Source organism: Perna viridis, chromosome 6 (genome assembly GCF_037379345.1).
Source record: "Perna viridis isolate PV_CMFRI_1.1 ecotype Kerala chromosome 6, ASM3737934v1, whole genome shotgun sequence".
Lineage (NCBI taxonomy): Eukaryota > Metazoa > Mollusca > Bivalvia > Mytilida > Mytilidae > Perna > Perna viridis.
The window spans coordinates 10,335,761-10,355,297 of NC_142450.1; the positions used below are offsets into that span (position 1 = coordinate 10,335,761).

Genomic DNA, 19,537 nt, shown 5'->3' on the forward strand with positions numbered 1-19,537 from the left:
CTTATTGCATTCACAAATATCAGTCATATAGAAAATGCTCTAAACACGAAGTTGGTATTTTTCACACCTGTAACAATATTGTGGTATTAGATCTATAATACTTTATCCAGTTACAGAAAAGCTGTTGCCAGCGTATTGAATTTGTAGAATAACTTTTTTAAAAAGATAAATTGTACTCAACGATTTGAAATTGATAAAATGTTGAAATAGTATTTAAAGGAACATATTTCGGAGAACTGTCGAAAAGATCACCCTTTTAATATAGGCATTTACGTTTTAAACTTCAGACTGTAAGAAGCGCTTTTTCGAAAGGAACAGAAAGTAGAATGGAGAGTTGATATGGACGGAGCATCAGCGATGTCCTATATATATGTAGAGTGTAAGACCAGAACTATGAATGGCTAAACTATTCTGACGGAAGCGAAGAAATTTGTCGACACGGAAGTAGTCGAATGCGCATGTGCAGAGGCGTTGTTATGTCTAAAATACGACATTGAGCTCCGTTATTCAAAATCATAGCCTAAAATCATATTAGTCCCTGCACGTATTAACCAAATAAAACAACCAGTAGGTACAATTCCAAGGAACGGAAACCTCAGTATTGATTGGAAAGAGGCTTCATCGTCTTTACATATATCCCGATATTCAAAACAAATAAACAAAGAAGAAAGCATATTATATTTCAATTTTATTCTTTGTAATTTTAGAATCTAAAAGTTAAATGACCATCAACCATTAAAAGAACGAAGCAAAGATGTTTGAATTGGAGTGTCCATGAAAGCAATACAAATAAACCAATGATAAAAATTTTAAATTGAATATGATAACCCCAGTATTCCGAACGAAGTATGACTTGCGCTTTATGATCGACTTTCTATCTACGTTTCTATAAAATGATTACCAATTAGTTTTAGTAAATAATGCTCTAAATATTTTTCATAAAAAAAGTTACAAAATGGAAAATTTGTTTCAAGTTACAAGCTAGGAAATATAAGAAATTACATACGGAAATGTGAGTCGAAAATTAGAACTTGTCTTGTAAGCAGTAGAAAAACACTACATTAAGGATTTGAATTCTAAAGTATTTTTCGTTGCAAAAGACACAACCCAGACACTAGGTTTAAATTGACAGTAATGAAATTTTTCAGCCCTTAATTTATTCGTAAAGTGTGCACATAACATGTCAAGGTCTCTATCAAAACTGGAATGTACGTTTTATAAACAATGATATTTAAAAAAAAAGATTGGTTAAACATTCAGTACATGATAAAAATTATACCAAAATCCTTGATGTAATGGTTTACTTGAGATAAAAACAATTTTACGCTCTTTCAGATTAAACAAAAACTTATAAATATGATTTAGAAACTTGAATGGTTGTGAGTTGTAGACTCCATTTCAAGGCGAACATTTGTATTGCTTCAAGAAATTGAAGACTTGTGCAAACTTAGTGGCATGTTAACTCTCAACGATAAACCGTCAAGAAATAGAAATCTTATTACTGGAACATTGAGATAAATTCTTCAGAAATTAGTTGAAATGTTCAAAAGGCTAAAACTTAAAAGTTATTCAAAATTCATAGAAGTATATTCGGATCTTGAAGATTTTTAATGTTGAAGAGTAATCAAGGGAACCAAGGTTATAGCGGTAATCAAGACAAAGACCAAACATGGAAAACAGACACACATAACAAAGAACATAGAGTAACTAAAATCTTACATACAAAGTAACAAAAAGCAAACGAGCAACTCGGATTCCACTAAAAAGTGGGAGCATGGAACAGGTGCGCCGGTAGGGTAAGCGTCCTCTGCTTTTCTAGAAACACCCGCCGAGTTGCTCATAAAAAGTCAAGTCCGGGTAGACGAAAGAGGTAAGGAAATTTATGCCACGTTGAACAAATCAGTTTTAATGGCGCAGATGGATACACCGTAACGACCCACGAGTTCATGATGACGGCCATAAAACTTCTGTAGTGACGACTTAAATCTTGTAGCAGCATAACCCTGTTTCAGAAGCCTATTTGTTAGAATTCCAGCGCGATACAAAAAGTCTACGTAGTCTCGGCAAGCACTGGCATAACGTATGACTAGTGATATGAACACTCCATACGCAGGTGCTGAAGGGATGTTGCCACAGATGAAAGGAAAGTTGACAATGTTGAATGAAAAGTCATCACGTTGGTCGTAAAGTGTGGTCAATAGTTTTCCTTCACCATCGATTTCTAAGTGTAGGTCAAGATATGAGACCGATTTCTCATCTTGAAATCTAGTGTATCCGTCATTTTTTGGAAAAAATGCAAAACGAAATTCCGTTCAATGTCTTAAAAGGTTTTATCAAAGACACAAATATTTAACACATAGAACGATTGAAACAATTTACTTAAGAATGTAAAGATGAAACTCTCTTCGCCTCAGAATTATTAAGAGGTCGTTGTCTGGTTGTTACAGAAGCTCTGATCGCAACACCCACCATTAACTCTAAACTGGCGCTTTCCTAGACCTTGTAATGTAGAGGAACCAAATACTGTCTGACACACCTGCAAATTAAGAAATTAAGTACTAGTCAATGTAAAATTCGGACAGTGCCAATAATGAAGGCGATTCATTTAACAGAAACATCCACCTAACAAACTGTTTTTGCCGATCAACATAGGCCATATTTTACATAACCATATTTGTTTCTGTGTATACAGATCCATATTTTAGAGATAACCATGCATTCATTTCCAAACTTAAAACAACCAAACTAGAACGATAACCTTTGCACTTTGCCAATTTCATGTACAATCTAAATAATTTTATCTGAAAAGTGCAGTATTCAAATGAAGAACGAAGACTTCTTATGTTGGTAGTAACTGTTTTTGAAAGTAAATTTGGTAGGATTTTTGCATAAATAAATCACTTCATGTCTGATATTTGTAAAGTGCTCCCCAACATCCCATACAAAATAAGATATAAAGAAATCTTTACTGAATAAGCGGTCACATTCTATTATTTATTATGTGAAGATAATGTTAGACATAATTTTAAGCAATGGGAAATAATTTGAAGGGTATAGTAATAGGTATTTGAGGTGAAAGTAATAAATAATAGCGAATTCTCCCTTTAAAAGAAAATGAATTCCAGTTTTGGAGTTTGTTTCCGCAATTAGAAAGAATGATTTAAAGCAATTGTTTAATTTTAATACCCAGAAAGATTCTCGACAGCACACATAAGGAGGTCGACATAACATTTGAAATCAGTGATATGTTTGTATCATATTAAATTTCACCAACGCCTATCAAGCTTTCATTTGAAACAGAATAAAATCGCTCCAAGTTACTTCGACGCTTATATGAGATTGGTGTAAAATGCTGAATACAAACGTTCGAATGATTTGTAACGGTTGTGTCCCTTACCGTAGGTCTGCCTCCTTAAAATGTAAAAATATGTGACGTTCTGACCCATAGATACTATCTAATTGAATCTCACGTGGACAAATAGTTAAGAGACTGGAGCACTTGTGATGTGGGTTATATGTCTTTGAATTGCATTATTTTCTAAATTATCGCGAATATTTTTATCTGTTAGTAAAATCATCGTTCTGGTGAAGATATAGAGCTACTGAAAAAAAAACTACTCTGAAAACTGTGACTTAATGTTTTAAAATATATCAAATACATTTGATCTTCACAAATCCCTAAAGATTTCTTATGTTCTACGTACTATTGTCATTCTGTTGGTTTATATAGGCGAAAGTAATAAATACAGCCTCGTGTAGAGTATTTGCACTAACAACTATTGTGGACAAAGGTTGAGGTACATATACGGTGAAATTCCCCCTCATATTTTTTATGAAAATTGATGTTTTTGAGTCACAGATAATTTTACCTGCTGAACAAAAGTGTTAAACTGAAGAATTTTTGTCTATTTTATTAGAATTCCTGAAGATTTATTGGGACTAAATTGACGCAGGTATTACATTTTTTGACAAAATTTGTACCCAAAATTTTGCAAAAACTTGAGTTTAAACTACAATCCGCTTGTCATTACTAAACCGGAAGTAACGAAAAGATTCTAATATGGCTATGTTGTTATACTTCATTCAGTCCTTCATAAGAATATAGATTGGTAAAGTTTAGAAATTCACTTTAGTAGGGGGACAAAAACACCTCTAAGTGGTTCTTAAATTTTCATAAATAATCAAAAAAAAAATTTTTTAAAAGCTTATCTTAAGAAGCGACCAGTACACAAAAAGTATAATTACTCGCTAAATGTATACACAATCGACAATCCATCGTGTCATTCCGACTACGGGCGATAATTGTATCTATTTGAATGTTTTCTGTTCTAAAAACTTTTAAAATTATTTTCTTTTTGTTTTCAAGAGAAGTTTTACATCTTTTAGTGAACCACGTAAAAGGTTCCACACATATGTATTTTTGTATAACACTAGACTGGTCATAATATTTGATTTTTAATGATGTAAGACAAAGACCGAAAGAAGTGATTATAACAGAGGTGGAAAGAAGGGTGAAATCTGTGGACAAAAGAATGTCAAAAAGGACCAAAAACAAAACTTAAAAAGCAAACAACAATACGCCATTTAAGATACATAAAACCACGTTGAAGTCAGAACATAACAAATTCGATTCTGTCTAAACTTCTTTAAAAATTGGACGAGCGTACTTAGAAGAAATTAACAATTGTAAAATGCTTCTTTGCACTTTAAGACCATAACCGTATTTCATACGGATGTTTACCACAATCCATCCTGCAATGAAAACATTACGTTGCTGCACAGACATCATTAAATCATTTTAAATGTTGTCAATAGACGAAAATAATGATGGGAGACTGAAATAATTCGAAATGTCAGAATTTAGTACAGGAATAAACTTCTCCGAGGCTTACTCAAAAAGCAAAACCAAAGCCGTTGTTTAGTGATTTGCAATAATATAGTATAAAAAGTGAACATTTTTTTGTCATTTTTCACTCAGAATGAAAGATATTTGTAGCGAATATGAAATATTCTACGTACTCTTGAGGCATTCAATGTAGAAAAAACATATGCTTGTATCTTAAAACCTGGTTACAATTTGTCTCACTGGCAAAGAAATTATAAATTTTAAGTAAACTCTTTTCCATGTAAGTGCATATTACAAGAACTTCAAAGTCTTCGTTAAGACCAAAATATTTGTTTTAATTCAAGTAATTTTCGCTCGCTTCCTGTCTGTAGTATTCTGATTATATTTGTTGATAATTTGCTTCATTGAAGTTGAATAGACATCTACTGATAAAACACAGTATGTCCTCTTGATTTTGTCCGAATAATATACAATATAAAAATATTTGAACAACACTTACATCTGAGTTCATGCATCCTAAACGATATTTAGGCATAAAAAACTGGTCGAGTTCCTGAACATGTACACATTTCTAAAATATATAGTAATATTTATATGACAAATAGTAAAAAAAAACAACAGAAACGTAGGAATGAGGGAGCAACCAATTCTTTTAAGAAATGGATTAAATCATTTTCAAAAATGAAAATACAAAATACAAAACCATATCAAGTTGTTACAATTTATAAAGGCAGCAAAAACAAACAGAAAACTAATTAGCTTGAAACATTTCAACGAAAACACAAAACAATTTTCTAAATGTACCTCGCAGTGTAATTAATTAAACACATAGATTGACAATGGAGACTTTTAATGACTTATTGTGTACTTTGTCGTGGATCGTTACGGTGTATCCATCTGCACCAGGAAAACTTATTTGTTCAATGCGTCATAGTTTTCCTTTCCTCTTTCTTCTACCCTGGACTGCACTTTTTATGAGCAACGCGGCCGGTGTTTTTAGAAAAGCAGAGGACGCTTACTCTACCGGAACATCTGATCCATGCTCCCAATTTTTAGTGGAGTCCGAGTTGCTCATTTATTTTTGTTACTTTGTATGTATTATTTTAGGTACTTTAAGGTCTTTGCTGTGTTTGTCTGTTTTCCATGTCTGGTCTTTATCTCTGGATTACATTCTTTTGATGTCCTTGCTTACTCTTTGCAAACAATAGAAGTGTAAAAATACATTTGAAATAAATCTACCGCTTTATAAGATATGATTTTTATTATGTTGAACCGAAAATATAGTTGTACCTAAAAATCAAGTTGTAGCAAAGTCATGTTTAAATATAAAACAAATAAATTGAAAATTTGGGTATGATTGAATATTTGTGTTACTATTCACCTAGGAAATAAGCTGCTAAATTGTTCTATGTGAATGCTTAAAAATATTAGCTGAACAAAAGGATAAACTGCCAAAGGGTTTCATTTGAATGATAAGAAATTTCGGTATGCTCTAACAAATCATCGCTAGCCTTCACAGCAAAATGTATTCTTTTTTTAATATTTTTTGAAGTTCATATCTATAATCTTAGACAGCTGCAGACTTTTAAAATTTTGCTTTCATTTATATTGTTATTATAAAATATTCCATGGCATATACTTAAGTGATCAATGTAATATTCTATGGTCTATCTAAAGATGCCAAACATTATCCGCAAAATATTTTCAAAACATAAGTACGAAGCGAATCAACTAACATATTCCAAAATTAGATACGCCCAACTTATCGTATACCTTTTTGCCTAAAAATCGCAAAACTTTTTGGACCCACAGACGGTATCAGGAAACAAAACATTTCAGGGTTAATGCTTTATTTAGACATAAGCTGATTTGTATAGTAAGTCAGATAAATAAAAAATTAAAACGATTAAAGAAAACAATAGAATTTATCTAATCAACATAAATAAGTCGGGCGCCAGGAAAAATGTTACTTTTTATATACGATCAATCATCAATATTACAAAAATAATCATTTACCTTGTTTAAATCTACATCATTTATGCACGAAAAAAAAGTATAATATAGAACCGATGAAAGAAAGTAAAACTGATGCACAAGTACTTAACCTAAATCTGATCATTGGGTTTCCCAACTTGCAATTTACACTTTAAAATCAGGAAACACAAAATAAATACTTAGCAGTTTGTAGAGTTCGTGATTTTTATAAACCAATTATTTGTATACTTTATATCACCGATAAAAAATAAGATTACCACGATCCTTAGAAATAATCGTTCTGAGTAAATTAAAATTCTTTGTATCGTAATGTTTTGTCTCATAATAACCTTGATAAACAGCATATTTATAAAACGTGTCTGTCTCTTTACACAATGTATTCCACACGATAAGTTATTTGAAGTTATGAGGAACAAAAAATAGATTACGTCAACTAAGACACAAAAAATCAAACAAAGAAACTAAACCAAAACAAAACAAAATAAAACCAAAACCAAAACCAAAACAAAGCAAAACAAAAACAAAAACAAAACTCCTACAGAATGAGAAGACTTTTACCTTTCACAACTATTTACATTTTACCCAGACCGAAAAGAAAGTTTCAAATATTGTCATTTTATCTATATAGTCAACCAATAAGGCAAATGGGTTGATTTCATTTAATTTTTATTCATATTTTAACAAAATAAAACTTACTTGTCCTACATTACAGACTTGTGTTGCATTACAATCTGTCATATCTTTTACACCATTACAGTTGAAACACTGCACTGAGAGGGAGAATAAAATAAAAAGGACAATGTAAACTTTGAAGTTAACATATAGGTTCATAAATTTTTAATAGAAGTTCATTTGAGTACTTTTTCAGAATTTAGATTTCACCGAAATTGAGGACAAACAAGTTTAAAACTACACACGCAACACACACACATGATAACACACAGACCCACACCCAAACCCGATTGGAAGAAAACTATTAGTTCCTTGCCTTATGACGTCGTCCTTATTTTCTATCAACAATGATTTTTTCAGTCGCAAATATTCTAAGCGACTTCTTTCATTCGTTATTTCAGTACTGAACATTCGTATATGATTTGCATAATCATATATTACTACACCGTAGAACTGTCAATTCTAGCTTCATACGATAGCAAAATCTACACATTAAATACTATACTTGTTCATGTGTATTACGTGTGTTTCTACTTGTATGAGAGCGGGAAGTTTACATTAAAAGATGAAATGATCGGTTAGCATTGAAATTTCAGTAATATAGAGCTAGTGTTTGAGTGGTTTTGATTGAGAAACATTCTAGTTTAACACAACAAAGTTCAAAAGTAAAGTCGGTACATATAAAACACAAGTTCTAATGAGCTTTTTAAATCGAATTAGATTTGAAACGTTCTAAAATGTCTAGTATAAATTATATTCGAAATAGGAATACATTTTTTTTGCTAGTAATGTACAAATGTACGATATATCAAACGATGTGAAATGGAAAAGAACATGAAAGTATATTATCAATCGACCTAGAATCTTCAGGTTTCAGCTCACGAAAATTTGTGATTTTAAATTCTAAACAAAGTCTATATATTGAAAAAAAAATCACTGATTGATTGCGAGTTAAGTTAAGTTGAGCATTGAATTCGCTTGAATGTTGAAAGCAAGTCAGAGGCAAAAAGCATCTGACGATAAGGGACTTTGAAGACTTCAGTCTGATTTTTGTAAAGAATATCATTTTGAACAACTTCAAGAAACTCACAACAGGTCTGGCACATTCCTTGACAAAGCTTCTCAGCAACACAATGTTTTGAACAAATATTCGGATCAGTGGCCTTCAGGGCAACACATGCAGAAGCATCTACGTCAACTCCTGTACATTTGATTTCTGATGGTTGATACGTCGGATTTATGTCTGAAATAGAAGATTTCAGAAACATACATTGACTGTTGACATTAATATTAATAAATGGCACAATACATAATATATAATATTAACAGTACACAAAGGCTTTTGTAAATAAATGCTCCACTGACACTCGTGGAAGATAAAATGTAGTATAATATTAAAAATAGACCCTTTTCTTGTTCGACGGTTCTACAGAAAAGTTTATATAATGCAATAGAGTTAACAATGGAGATAATGAATGAACATGCGATATTTGTACCTCAGCTTTTAAATTCATGTATCGTCCAATTTTTTAACCAGGTTTTACATAATACATTGGTTTCAAAGGAGTAAAGGGGCAAATACGCGAAAACGTATTAAGTGATTTAATAAAGTACAGATAATATTTATTATGAGAGTTTAGAGATAATCCACCTTTCATCTTTAATCTCATTCTCATTTCTCGATAAGTCTTAGACACCAGTAAAAGAGCCTAATATAAGTCTAATTCGTTAAGGATGCTCGCTGCTCATGTTCAATCATTTTTGTCAATCTACTCTGGTTTTAATAATTTCATAGCATTAATATTTTTTTGCCAGATGACTCCACTTTTCTTTTAATGATTTTATTAAACACACATCAAATGTAATCGTCTACCCTGGACTTGACTTTTTATGAGCAACTCGGCGGGTGTTTCTAGAAAAGCAGAGGACGCTTACCCTACCGGTGCACTTGGTCCATGTTCCACGTTTTTAGTGAAGTCCGAGTTGCTCATTTGCTTTTGTTACTTTGTATGTATGATTTTAGTTACTGTATATTCTTTGTTGTGTATGTCTGTTCTCCATGTCTGGTCGTTGTCCCTGGATTACATTCTTTTGATTACCGCTATAACCTTGGCTCCCTTGATTACTCTCTCTTAGGTATGAAAATAAAGTTTTGTATTGAAAAAGCAAATCAACAGGTTAACTTTTTACTGAATACTCTTTATACACGCGTTTTATATAGGGAGCTAAAGCAGAGGACCAAGGAAGCATTATTGTTTAAATTCAAACCAATATTCTATTTCAGTAACATATAAGTTATTTCGATGTCAAATTTCATTCAGTTTGAAAAAAAATTATAAAGGTTTTCCTTTTATCCAACAGAGTTAAGAAGGTTTTTATCCATCACCAACTTTTATCAACAGAAAAACAAATATGTCTAGCAAAGTTTGAATTTCTAAACGTAAATACCAAGCGAATTGTGATACTCCTTATCATAACTTCGAATGAGACTCGGCGTCACATACACAACATATTTTTTAAATTCAAATACAGTTTTATTGACACCTACCAGTTTTAAAATGTGTCAAATAACTTGCTAAACCATATCACAGAATAGTCTCTGCGCAAAATATTAATTGTTTAAATCCGATGACTGATTCATGTTCAATCGGCCGTGAATTTATTACCAAGACGATGTTCGACTGTTGGTAGTCTGACGAAAACTAATCCATTCCTTAAAAACGTTTACAGCATATTAAAATTTGCAAAATCATATGATAGGTATTTTGTATTTACATTTGGGCAATTCTTAAATTATGCAAAAATGATGGTACATATATTTCTAATCAGAAGCATTAGAACCAACTACTATGGCAGTTAAAAATTAAAAATGACAACTTGATATTAAGAGGAATGTCGGGTAAACTAGTCGGAGAATCATAACTGAATTACAAGAAAGTATTTGAAAATACAGAAGTGCCAATGAAAATTGAAAATGGATAAAAGCATGGACTATATAAACTAACAAACAGAAGACAAATAAGAAATAAATAAACAAGGACTTATAAACAAGCAACACTGACAAAATAAGGGATGGAATCAGATGCTCAAGAAGGGTTAGCAGTACCTGCTTCTTTCAAGACACTCGTGCTGCCCAGTAAAGGTCTAGTCCGTAATGAAATATAATAATCTACGACAAAACGTCTTTAGTCATTTTCAAAAAAAAAGGTTGAACAAAACTGATAGCTATGTAATGGCGACGACCGTAGTACTTTTAAACGAAGATTTACACAACACATCCTTGTTCAAATTTTTTTCTGTGCGAGTCACTTTCTACTTACAAGAAAATCTGCAAATTGATAAGTGTTTTTGCAAAACGAATGAGCTGTGAAATGAAAACTTCATTTGCTGGGCCAGCTTGAATATTTCCACATTGAAATGATGGTTAACAATGGGAATAACAAAGTCGCCAAGCATATCATAGAAAAGTGTTTTAACATTCCCCAATTAGTTTATATTTCAAGATACGAAATAGACCGAGGTGTGTCTGTAATGTGTTTAATTTCAAGCTTTTGGGGATAAATGAGATGAAGACTATCACCAAACCGAGGATTGTTCAATAAAAGAACGTCATCTATTTGTGAAAACCGAATCGACGATTGGACTCTGTTCCTTGTTGTTACGGTAAACTATGGAAGAAGTCGATTGCGTGAGATTGTAAAAACAAAATGTTGAATGAGATAATTTTACGACGTTGTTTTATTTTTTTTGTGGATTTTCAAATTCTTCAACTTTGGCGAGTTATGCGAATCGCATATGCCCATCACATTATATTAAAACCTTCTTTGAAATATATTCGCAGTTGCTTTATTTCCCTATTAAAGGTTGTAATTTTCGCATTATCTATTTTTGTTTTTGAAATCGGTGATTTTATTTTCGATTTATGTAATTTTCGCAATCAGAAAAACTATTTTATGTACACGTCTCAAAATATGTGGGGGAAATAATTCGTGTGTTCTATTTCGTTCCAATCGCAACCGCGAATTAAACTAAACTGAATTACCATGAAAAATAATAAACACTGAAATTTTATCAATGTTTCACTGTAGTATTATATAATATTGGTTTTGAACAAAGATTTGGGTAAAATTTCATTACAAAGAAGGTTTTCAAAAATTGAAGAAAGGTATCTCTACAGAAAACAATGATATCTAACAGAACATCGGAAGTCATACATAACATTTCTTTATAATCATAGCATATTACTTTTCTCTTTAATCAACAAAACTATAAATACTTATCAGTGATATATAAGATATTTTATGCCGTTTAAAAAAACAACGCCCTATCAATTCTATCTGAGTAAGTAACAAGATAGCTTTGTTTTGGGGGTTTTACAATTATTATTATTTTTTTCAATCGTAATACTAATTAGTGTAAAGCTCTTGATCGGTAAATTCCATCTTGGATTGAAAGTCAAGGTTTTATCGATAAACATCGATCACTGTTATTATGACTATGCTAAATAGCTGCAAGTTTCTGAGGCACACTATTCGAAGCGTTAAAAATTAGGCTAATCCCGCATGACAGAAAATAATTAGACTTAGTGAAAACTGTTGATTCAGTGCAGCCCACATGTCAACGGGTTAACCACCAACCTTTTACAGATCAACAACAAAGCAACAATTCGCAACATTCAAAATTTCCAATGGTTCAATTGTGAAACATTACTTTAAACAGATGATATATAAAATCTTGTTGCATTCACTTAGTTTATAATTTCGTTATTGTACTTCTGCAGTGTCGCCTGCTGTATAAATGAATCATTTATTTACTTTCATTATTCATGTGTAAAAATTTTGTACTTTCTATGTTATTAATTTTTTCTTGGATATTACCCTTTTACCGTTGCTTGTTTCTTTCCACAATTGCTTAGTTTTTATCAGTGTGGAAACATTGTTATTACCCTTCTTTAAACACATCGTAATTCTTGGAAACGAATTAATATTATAGTTTTAATGAACCAGTGTATGCAGAAGTGAGATTAAATTGATATATCAAATTGGGCGATGTAACTAAAACATTCATCCTCCAACATTTAAAATCCACAACCGAAACGGTACGACCCTCTCCGCTCAGAGGACAAACTATGTAAACTATAAAAAAAAAAAAAAAACAAAAAAAAAAACAAAAAAAACCAGTTTATTTGGTTTTGTTCAACCGTGTTGCTACATCAATTTAAGGGAATTATTATGTTTTGGCATTATATCATTTATTATTTTATACATATTGAATAATTAATCATGCAATCCAATGGTAGACATCAAACTGCGTTTTCTTCTAACTCTATTTATCAACCAATGGTAATAAATGCCATTTGAAAATAACCAATCGATTTAAAGTCATTTACGGTGTTATGAAAAATGATAAACTAATATTTAATTTTTTTTTCGTACAACTTTGCTCTTACTTAATAAATCATTTTTGTAAATTTATTTCTACATTGTTGCAATAAATCAACAACCTGAATATTGCGTACGTAGTATAAATGACTGTTTGTTCAAAATGATATATTGAGCAACCCATAAATCAAAAATATTTATGATTATAGAGCGTCTGTAAAAAAAAAGAAATATTCCAAACTAAAGGCGATTGCATACAAATCATGTTACAGATATATTGGTTTAATTTATTGCAGTTTTGACTTCTGAAAAAAGAAACTCATGTGCAGAAAAAAAATGCATCTAATGGGACATTGAAATATACTCTACCGATTTCACGAACATTAATATTCTTTTTTTTTTTTTTTTTTTGGGGGGGGGGGGAGCAAGTTAAAACATACTTGTACAAATAATCCGGTCAAACTGAAATGCGAGCTGGATGTGTACTATCTGTGTTTTATCATACTCAATTACTATACAAAATTTCAAAATATCTTTTAAAGTTATCATCTGGAAACCGTTGGAGACGCAACTTTTCGAAGGAGGTCACATTATACATCGCCACTACGCATAGCGGGGTATAATTAAAACTATGAAATAAATGAAAACAATTAGGGCAAATCAAGAGTTTAATTGGTATTGGATCGTCGAGTCATGACGATAGAACACAAACAAAATTAATATAAAAGTCTAAAGGAATGTACAACGATACCGATAAAGATATTATAAGAGAATATAAACTCATATACTCTTATATAAATAAATCGTATAAGATGCTTTGTTGAAAACGAATTCGTTAACTTAAAAACCCACATAAACTGTTTTGTCTAACTACACTAGAAAGTTGTTTATTTCACTAAACCAATTTATTCAGAAAATATTGTCATTCTACATTTAGTACTTGTAATCGGATACAATGACAATGTATTTTGATATAATATAAAGTAGCATATGCTTTCCTATGAGTTAGTGACAATTATACAATTTTAATATGATGCAGGTGTAATCTGTAAGAGGATGAAATTGAATATACTGATGCTTTTTGCCTTTTACAGTTTTAAATGAACTAAAATTGATTTTTCTTAATAAATTAATTTTATTTTTTACCAAATTTTGAGATGTTTTTCGTTGAAGATACGAAACTAGTAAAGATAATGATTTTGTGTTATAGGTCACTCACACTGAAATCAGGATTTCAGTGCTTATAAAAATCATAGGTTAAATTCGTATTGACTATAATTATGACGACTTCGTCCTTTATTAACTTAAAATTGTAATAACTATTCTAGTATGTAGTCACGAATCGGAATAATTAAAAAATACTTTATATTGAACAATATTCTCAAACAGGATGATTGTTAGATGTGGATTCGTGACATAAGCCAATAAAAGATATGATACCTAAGTTTTATGGCATATTGTATAACTAAAAAATGAAAGAGTAATCAAGGGAACCAAGGTTATAGCGATAATCAAAAGAATGTAATCCACGGACAAAGACCAGACATGGAAAAGAGACATACACAACAAAGAACACAAAATAACTACAATAATACATATAAAGCAACAGAAGTAAATGAAGAATTCGGACTCCACTAAAAAAGAGCATGGGCCAGGTACATTAAGAATTTAGACATTTGACTTTTACTCTGAGAAACTTAAGGTTTACTTCTGATTTTATCAGATATTTGAAATTAAGAACATTCATGCATTCCATTGCATTTAGGACTGTCGTTTCATAATATTTCTGATAGAGTTGGTAAAATTGGTGATGATTATAGAAAGGTGAAAAATTTCCGAATGATTAAAACTACGGGTTTCATCTACTGAGTTTATTCCATAACATAAATTCTAGTCACCGATTATATTTCAAATGATTTTTCTTTACAAATATATTTTATACCTTGTATAAAATAAAATTTTGCCCAAAAAATGAAATTGACCTTTGACATAGATATTTAAGGGTAAGATTTCTAATCTTGATAAAGAAAATTTATAGTTGCTTGTTATTTTCATTTTAGAATTGCTGTGTAAAAGCATTAAAATAGTTCTCTTTTTTGACAATATCTCTGAAAGATAAGAAAAAATTGAATGTTAACCTATACTTTTCTTGAAAGATCATTATTCAGAAAAAAAATTGTTATAGAAAGTAACCCTTTATCTGTAAGATAATCAATTGCTTGGGATATTAGACTTGACTTTAACTTACTACTTGGGATAGTAGTCCTTACATAACCAGGTGGTTCCGTTGGTTCTTTTTCCGGATCATGGATGTTACATTTATCTATATCACAACAGCCGCCAAGAAGACTTAATGCCCTTGGAAGCACCGGTTTGCTTAAAATTGATCTTCGTCTGATGTTGATGTTGCCAAACACTTTTAAGCATACCTTAAAAGATTAAAAACAGAAACAAATAGTGAACAATTATGAATGGTTTGTTTACATTTGTACATTTTAGTTGACCGTTAAGGTGTTTCCATTTGCACCGTGAAAACTTATTTTTTAACGTTTCATGGTTTTCCTTTCCTCTTTTATCTATCCTGGACTTGGCTTCTTACGCGCATCTCGGCATGTGTTTCTAGAAAAAACAGAAAACTCTTATCCTGCCGGTGCACTTGGTCTATGCTCTCAGTTTTTAATGGAGTTCGAGTTGCTCATTTACTGTTATTACTTTGTATGTATGATTTTGGATATTTTATGTTCTTTGTTGTGTGTGTCTGTTTTCCATGTCTGGTCTTTGTCCCTGAATTATATTCTTTTGATTTCTGCTAGATTGTTGGTTCCCTTAATTACTCTTTCATTACATTTAATGCATTCCATTGCATTTAGGACCCCGACCTTGGCTTCAATTTCATGCTTTTTCGCTTGAATAATACCGTCTAAACCGAACCTTGAAAGAATAATCAAAGGAACCAAGGTTATAGCGGCAACCAAAAGAATATAATCCAGGGACAAAGACCAGACATGGAAAACAGACTTACTTAACAAAGAACATAAAGTAACTAAAATCATACATACAAAGTAAAAAAGCAAATGAGCAACTCGGACTTTACTAAAAACTAGGAGCATGGACCAGGTGCATCGATAGGGTAAGCGTCCTCTGCTTTTCTAGAAACACCCGCCGAGTTGCTCAAGTCAAGTCGCGGTAGACAAACGAGGAAAGGAAAACTATGACCCGTTGAATAAATCAGTTTTCATGGTGCAGTTGGATACAGCATAACGTTCCACGAGTTCATGATGACGACCATAAAACTTCTGTAGTGATTACTTCAATCTTGTAGCAACATAACCCTGTTCCAGATGCCTATTTGTTCGAGTTCTAGTGCGATACAAAAAGTCTGCGTAGTTTCGGCAAGCTTTGGCATAACGTATGAGTTGAAAAAACAATATCTTTTGTAAACCAAAAACTTTTTGAAGTTCTTTCATATCAATGCAAATGTATGTCTAATCTTGGTAAACCGAACACCTTAAAAAAAAACAAGATGACTTTACAGTCAAAAGGGGTTCAGTAAAGGTAAGTTTCACTGTAATTCATAAATTGAATACAGAATGTGCGTAATTTTTTCCAATTACTTTTGAGTGAAATCGCAGAGACCTAATTTTACCATGCATATGACTTTGAATAACAACAAATATCTGATACTTACATCACGTGTTTCACAGCCTGACGAAAACATTGGTATGTAATCAGCAGTAAGAGTTTGATAGGCCACACAAACCTGCAACATATAAAGTAGCAATTATAATTAACAGGGGGGTTGAGGCATCTTAAAAAGCAAAATATTCAAATTTGTGTCTTATATATAACCACATATTTTTCTCTTGGAAGTGTCTTAAGTTGAAATGGATCGGTACTTAAATGAATACGTATAGAGTTCATTCTTAATTAGTCTTTTTATGTCAGCTATGTTCCAATTCAACACAAATAAGGGAAAGGAAGGCAACGTTACGTAGCAGTGATAATTACTATAGCGATCAAAAAATGGTAGAAATTAGTACAAACAATGACATTTAAAAACTTTCTCACTGCGTGAAGTTAGAAAGTTGTTAGAACTATGAGCTAAAAATTACGGGTTCTCCAAAAAATTCTGTAATGACCTTTTAACATGTATTATATAGAATTTTAGGTGTCAATTCTTACGAGTATTCTAGCAAAATTAGGGTGTACTTCTACCATGTATTGTAAGGAGATTAGACGTACTGCAAACAAGTAACCTAACGAACTTCGTGTGCACTTCTAACATGTATTCTAACGAACTTTGGGTGTACTTTTACCTTGTATTCTAATGAGCTTTGGGTGTTATTCTAACATGTATTCTAACGAACTTTGGATGTGAATATTTTTTTATGTATTCTTAGAGATTTTGATTGTCTATTCTTAAATGTATTTTATAGAACTTTTATAGCCATTCTAAAATGTGATCTACGGAACTTTTGACTTTTACTCTAAGAAATTTATGGTTTACTTCTGACTTTTACTCTTAGAAACTTTGGGTTTACTTCTGACTTTTACACTAAGGAACTTTGGGTTTACTTCTGACTTTTACTCTAAGGAACTTTGGGTATACTTCTGACATGCATTCTATGAAATTATGGGGTTACATTGTAACATCAAAAACGTTGCATTGTTTTAAAGTAGCCATGTCGTCCGCTTCAAACTCAAACAGATTTTATTTTTTTAAATTTTTTTTTAATTCTAAAAGGCAGTATTAAGACAAAAAAGTGAAATAAATTGACAGATCTATGACACACAAAGTTGGCTAGAATCTATTGGCAAAAAATATCGAAAAGGCAATAGTTGAATAACATAAGTACGTCAAAGTAAAAAAAAACCATTGTCTTAACTTGTACACTGGTAACAAATACGATCTATATAGTCAATGTAGCGAACCGATAATACAGATTACACATAAAAACTGAAGATAAAGAAAACAAGAAGAAATAAAGAACTTTCAATATGAACTCCTACGAAAAAAAGGAGGAGGAGGAGGAAACGAAATGGAAAAAAATAAAAAGGAGTGACACCAGGTGCTTCGCTAGCGGCAGTCAGTCATCATACTGCAAGTGAGTATAATCCGATTATAATCAAGCAAAAATAATGCAGCTTACCCACATGAGTCACGAATAGGTCCGGTGAAAAAAGTCATCCTTAAAGTTTACATGCGTGAAGTCATAGAGGCCGCCCCTTTTTGAACGGATAAATTGTCACGAAGTGAAGACGGGAGATATTGGAATAAATTATATTTTATCAATTCAATATAATTTGAATGGTTTTTACTTTTTTTGTTTTTGTCTGCAAAACGTTTCACATCCAATGTTTAATGAGATAGACGTAGAAAATAATAGCAGTGATAAGACCAATACTGCTACCACACTCTACAAAGAAGAGATTGTGGAAAACCATAAATCTGTGCTATCCTCTTTTAGGCTCCCTACCAAGGACGATGATTGTGATTTACTGTCTATGTACTGGATTCAAAAACTCCACAAGAACCCATACAAACAACGTTTCATGGCTGGATATGCAAAAAGTACCACCAAACCTCTTTCAAAACTTTTAACTTCTATACTCACAACTGTCAAAGAGGGTCTGCAGTCCTACTACAACATTTGTGACTCCCGTAGTGGTATTAATTCAATGTGGATCCTGAAAAATTCGAAAGATCTTTTGAAGACAATCAGTTCAAGGCCATTATCCAATATAAAAAGGCCAATATAATAGCATTAAAACCTATGCTTTTTCAACACTGTATATTTCTATTCCCAATACTCATTTAAAATCCCGACTTAAACACATTATACATCGTTGTATTTCCAAGAAATAATTCCAAATCATCTTCCAAATATACAGAACAAGATGTTTACAAAGTGCTGGAAATTTTAATCGACAACATATTTTTCCAGTGTGGTGGACGTCTTTTTCAACGGTCGGCATTCCAACGGAAACAAATTGTGCTCCTTTACTTGCTGACCTATTCCTTCACTCTTAGGGCTGACTTTATAGCTGATCTGATCCGAAAGAAAGAATATCGTTTGGTAGATCCTTTATTTCACTTTCCGCTATATAGATGACGTATTATCTTTAAACAATCCTAATTTCGGGGATATTATACATCGCATCTACCCCAAAGAACTTGAGATAAAGGATACTACAGACACTGTGAAGTCAGCCTCGTATCTTGACCTACACTCAGAAATCGATGGTAAAGGAAAACGACCAAACTTTACGACAAACGTGATGACTTATCATCATTCATTATTGTCAACTTTCCTTTCATCTGTGGCAACATCCCTTCAGCACCTGCGTATGGAGTGTTCATATCACAACTCATACGTTATGCCAGAGCTTGCCGAAACTACGCAGACTTTTTGTATCGCGCTAGAACTCTAACAAATAGGCTTCTGGTGCAGGGTTCTGTTGCTACAAGGTTGAAATAATCACTACAGAAGTTTTATGGTCGTCATCATGAACTCGTGGATCATTATGATGTAATCATCTGCACCATGAAAACTGATTTATTCAAGGGGTCATAGTTTTCCTTTCCTCGTTTGTCTACCCCGACTTGACTTTTTATGAGCAACTCGGCGGATGTTTCTAGAAA

At 32.0% G+C, this 19,537-nt stretch overlaps 1 protein-coding gene across 1 annotated transcript in view; it reads right to left on the bottom strand.

Annotated features, from left to right (window-relative positions):
* Window positions 1–2,361: 2,361 nt before the first annotated feature.
* LOC148613602 (uncharacterized) overlaps window positions 2,362–19,537 on the bottom strand; it is a 55,046-nt gene continuing 37,870 nt past the window's right edge. The window contains exons 4-9 of the mRNA XM_088587044.1: window positions 16,583–16,654; window positions 15,143–15,323; window positions 8,604–8,756; window positions 7,538–7,611; window positions 5,346–5,417; window positions 2,362–2,536 (exon numbers count right to left, since the gene is read on the bottom strand). Coding sequence (XP_088443170.1) covers window positions 2,420–2,536; window positions 5,346–5,417; window positions 7,538–7,611; window positions 8,604–8,756; window positions 15,143–15,323; window positions 16,583–16,654 — 669 coding nt within the window. The 3' untranslated portion in view covers window positions 2,362–2,419. The remainder of the gene's footprint in view (window positions 2,537–5,345; window positions 5,418–7,537; window positions 7,612–8,603; window positions 8,757–15,142; window positions 15,324–16,582; window positions 16,655–19,537) is intronic.